The following is a 3706-nucleotide window of genomic DNA, read 5'->3' on the forward strand; positions in this document are numbered from 1 at the left end:
ATTCCACGGTTTGGGTAGCTCTTCACGTGTCCTTCGCTTCATTCCACCAGAACCGCTCTCTCTTCCTCGCTCTCTCCCTCTTTAACTGTCCCTTCTCTGAACTCCCGGTGGGGTTTCTCTCCAGCCCCTGCGCACGGCGTTCAGATTCTGTTTTGTACTGGCGTGAGCTCTGCACGTCTCCCGGCACCCCGTCCGTCCCCCGAGTCGCTGGAGGCCAGAAGCCTTGCCTAACGAATTCTCGTGTTTCCCGTGGCACCTCACAGAGGGCACGTCACATAGAAGCCGCTCCGTCTGGCCTAGATGAGTCAGGGCACCCTTGTCCTCCTGCCAGCGGTCGGTTAATGAAGCCAGGCTAGCAGGTCCTGACACACAGAGCAGGTGCGTGCACTTCAGCAGACGCGGTGCTCCCGCCCCGTCCCCACTCCCGGCCTCCCAGGCAGGCCTGGCTCCAGGGCGCCCCCTTCGGGAGGCTCTCCTGGCCCAGCAGCTGTCCTCCCAGCCCCTGCGCAGCTTCAGGACAGTCCCGGTTTTAGAAAGCGAGCGGAACCTGCCTGGTGTGTCTTGCCTGTGAATACGATGTCCTCCAAGTTGGGGCCCCGGGGTGTCTGGGGCATCTTGGTCCAACAGGGGATCACGACAAACATCTGTTGCTTGAAAGGAGTCCGTTCAGGTCAGTAATGACGTGTCGTGTGCCAGTGTGCCCGGCAGTGACCCCAGAGTGGACGAGACGGAGTAAGTCAAACACCTGAGCAGCTGGCAGGCTGCAGAGCTGTGGGCGCCCCAGCTGTGTCTAGCGGGGGCCTTGTGCACGGCTGGCCCGTGGTTAACTGTCCGGGTAAGTCTGTGAGTGAAGAATGAACGAGTTAACTGTTGCATCTTCTGACCTCCAACAGATTACAACAGCAGCGAACTGAAAACAGCCTGCAGGAAGCACGAGCTCTACGTGAGCTTCCAAGACCTGGGCTGGCAGGTGGGTGCTCTGGACAGCGAGGGGGACGGGGGCCCTCTCTCAGCAGAGTCTCTGCTCATCCCAGAGGCGGCAGCCATCATCAAAGACCTTGAACTTGGGGCTTCCCTGGTGGCGCAGTGGTTGAGAGTCCGCCTGCCGATGCAGGGGACACAGGTTCGTGCCCCGGTCCGGGAAGATCCCACATGCCGCGGAGCGGCTGGGCCCGTGAGCCATGGCCGCTGAGCCTGCGCGTCCGGAGCCTGTGCTCCACAGCGAGAGAGGCCACAGCAGTGAGAGGCCCGCGTAACGCAAAAAAAAAAAAAAAAAAAAGACCTTGAACTTGAGGCCTGAGAAGGTTCCTCCTGTGAGGGTACTTAGCAGCCCTTCCAGATGCCCGGGTCTTGGAGTGGGGTGGCAAAAGGCCCGCCCACTCGTGCATGAAGCCCCCCGGCTCCTTTCCAGGTGCACAGGCTCCCTGTCCCTCCCAATCCGTAGCCCATTTCCCAGGGCTCTTCTCTCATTCTCTCAGGGTCCACAGGGCCTGTATTGCTTTGGGCATTTACACAAGCGTCCACTGTGCTTTGAGAACGGGCTGGAGGAGCATCTCACGGTGACCCTCTCCGAGGGCCGCAGGCCGGTTCGCCCAGACCAGAACACACCACTGCTCCGCCGCCCTCCGGGGGGCCATTGCTAGTTCAGGAGAGAAGACGCAGATGCTAGGCGTCCAGTGATGGAAGATCGTTCCCGTGTGCAGGTGGCATTGCGGTGACAGGGAGTACCCGGGCTCCTGGAGAGGCTCCTTTGGTCCAAGTTCATGGAGCCAGCCACCTGCAGGCCTCCAGGCCTAGGCGGGCCAGGAGCAGGTCAGGCCCTTGCAGGCCTGTGGAAGGAGCGAGGGCTCCCGAGTCGGACTGACCGGGTTCACAGCCTCGCTTTGCCCCTCGAGTGTGACCTCGACCTGCCGTGTCCGTCTCCTTGGCTGCCCCATGTGAGCGCTAGCTTCTCGCAGGGTTCCTGAGGGCACAGGTGATACGAGGCGTGTGTGTACATCACTCTCTCTGTTGCTTCCTTTTGCCTTGAATGAAGGACTGGATCATTGCACCCAAGGGTTACGCTGCCAACTACTGTGACGGAGAATGCTCCTTCCCTCTCAACGCACACATGAACGCCACCAACCATGCCATCGTGCAGACCCTGGTGAGCGCCGGCATCTCCACGTGACTGGGGAGTGGGCCCGGACCAGGTATTGTTCCTAACGACACCTCCCCTCCTTCTGTGTTTGCAACAGGTTCACCTTATGAATCCCGAGTACGTCCCCAAACCGTGCTGTGCGCCAACGAAACTGAATGCCATCTCCGTGCTTTACTTTGACGACAACTCCAATGTCATCCTGAAAAAATACAGGAACATGGTCGTCAGAGCTTGTGGGTGCCACTGACTCGGGACGAGCTGCTGGGGACACACGCACTGCCTTGGACTCCTGCATCACATCCGCCTTAAAAGGCGCCCGGAAGCACCGAGAAAGCGGGATAAGACGCCGACACCATCTCGTGCTGGCTGCTGCCTTTCCGCCCTAAGACATCTTAAAGGACCTTGTCCGTAACCTGCTCACGTAGTAAATGTCGTGAGTAGTTGTCGGTCTCTAGGAAGCTGAGTTTGAGTGTCTGTAGCATGAAGTCTGGTGACTGAAGAAACCTAACTTTGAAGGTTCCCTTCTGCCCCCCAAACCCACCCAAATTATTTTGCTTTAGATCAAGCTCTTCGTGGTTTTAGTAAGTAAATAGGGAAGATAATCTTAAAGTAAAATTCTTCTTGGCTCAGATATCAGCGGGCTCAGTAGTTGCTCACAGGGAGATTTTGCAGAGAACGGGAATGGGGGAAGAACGTCTCTGTTGAGCTCTCACCCCAGGGAGGTCGGTTTCTCACGTGGGATCAACAGCCCGGGAGGGAGCCGGGCAGCCCGCAGGTGCCTTTTGTCTCAGTCGTGCTGTTACATGTTTGTGCGGGCGTTTTGTCCGTGTGAAAATATCCTTATCTCAGTTCAACCACATCATTTCCACCGCCCCCCCCCACCCCCCCACCAGCATTTGCTGTTTTCTTTGCTAGGACCAAAAACAGAGACTAGAGTGATCCCACTTTGAGGCGAGGCTCCGGGGATGAGAAGTCCTTTTAAAGCCATCATTTTAACCGAGCTACACGCCCGCACCTCTTCTCGAGGGACGGCTCTTTGAAAAAGCACGTTTACGTCGGGAATGTCGGCCCTCATCTGGAATGTCGGTAAAACGGTTCCTTGCCCCTTACTGGACAGCATCCTGCATCTCGGGGTTAGACCAGCAAAGGCGATGAGCTGAGCAAGGGCACCCAGCCTTAGGAAGAGGTTAGGATGGGTATGCGGTCTAGAAACCGAAATCACGGTGTTCTCCTGTAGAAAGTAAGACTCAGATTAAATCTGAGAATATTTTTTAAATGTCTTTTTCACGATCATGTACTCGGAAACCAATTTCATACTAAACTGATTAAATAATACATTTATGATCTATAACTGCACTTACAGCTTTTTTGTAAATATAAACTATAATTTATTGTCTATTTTGTATCTTTTGCTGTAACATTTAAGACCAGACTTTTCTTTTTTTTAAAAAGAGTTTATTTAGAAAGTATCATAGTGTAAACAAATTGTACCACTTTTTCTTTTTAAAACAAGACTCATGATGCAAAGATGAATCCACCCACTCATGAGGATTGTGCTTCTCTAGA

General features: G+C 55.0%; 1 protein-coding gene across 1 annotated transcript in view; it reads left to right on the forward strand.

The window, feature by feature from the left end:
- Nucleotides 1-3435, forward strand: part of BMP6 (bone morphogenetic protein 6) — a 146232-nt gene extending 142797 nt beyond the window's left edge. Inside the window, exons 5-7 of the mRNA XM_060109595.1 lie at nucleotides 894-970; nucleotides 2036-2146; nucleotides 2238-3435. Coding sequence (XP_059965578.1) covers nucleotides 894-970; nucleotides 2036-2146; nucleotides 2238-2387 — 338 coding nt within the window. The 3' untranslated portion in view covers nucleotides 2388-3435. The remainder of the gene's footprint in view (nucleotides 1-893; nucleotides 971-2035; nucleotides 2147-2237) is intronic.
- The last annotated feature ends 271 nt before the right edge of the window (nucleotides 3436-3706 follow it).

The sequence above is a fragment of the Mesoplodon densirostris genome, chromosome 10 (assembly GCF_025265405.1).
Source record: "Mesoplodon densirostris isolate mMesDen1 chromosome 10, mMesDen1 primary haplotype, whole genome shotgun sequence".
NCBI lineage: Eukaryota > Metazoa > Chordata > Mammalia > Artiodactyla > Ziphiidae > Mesoplodon > Mesoplodon densirostris.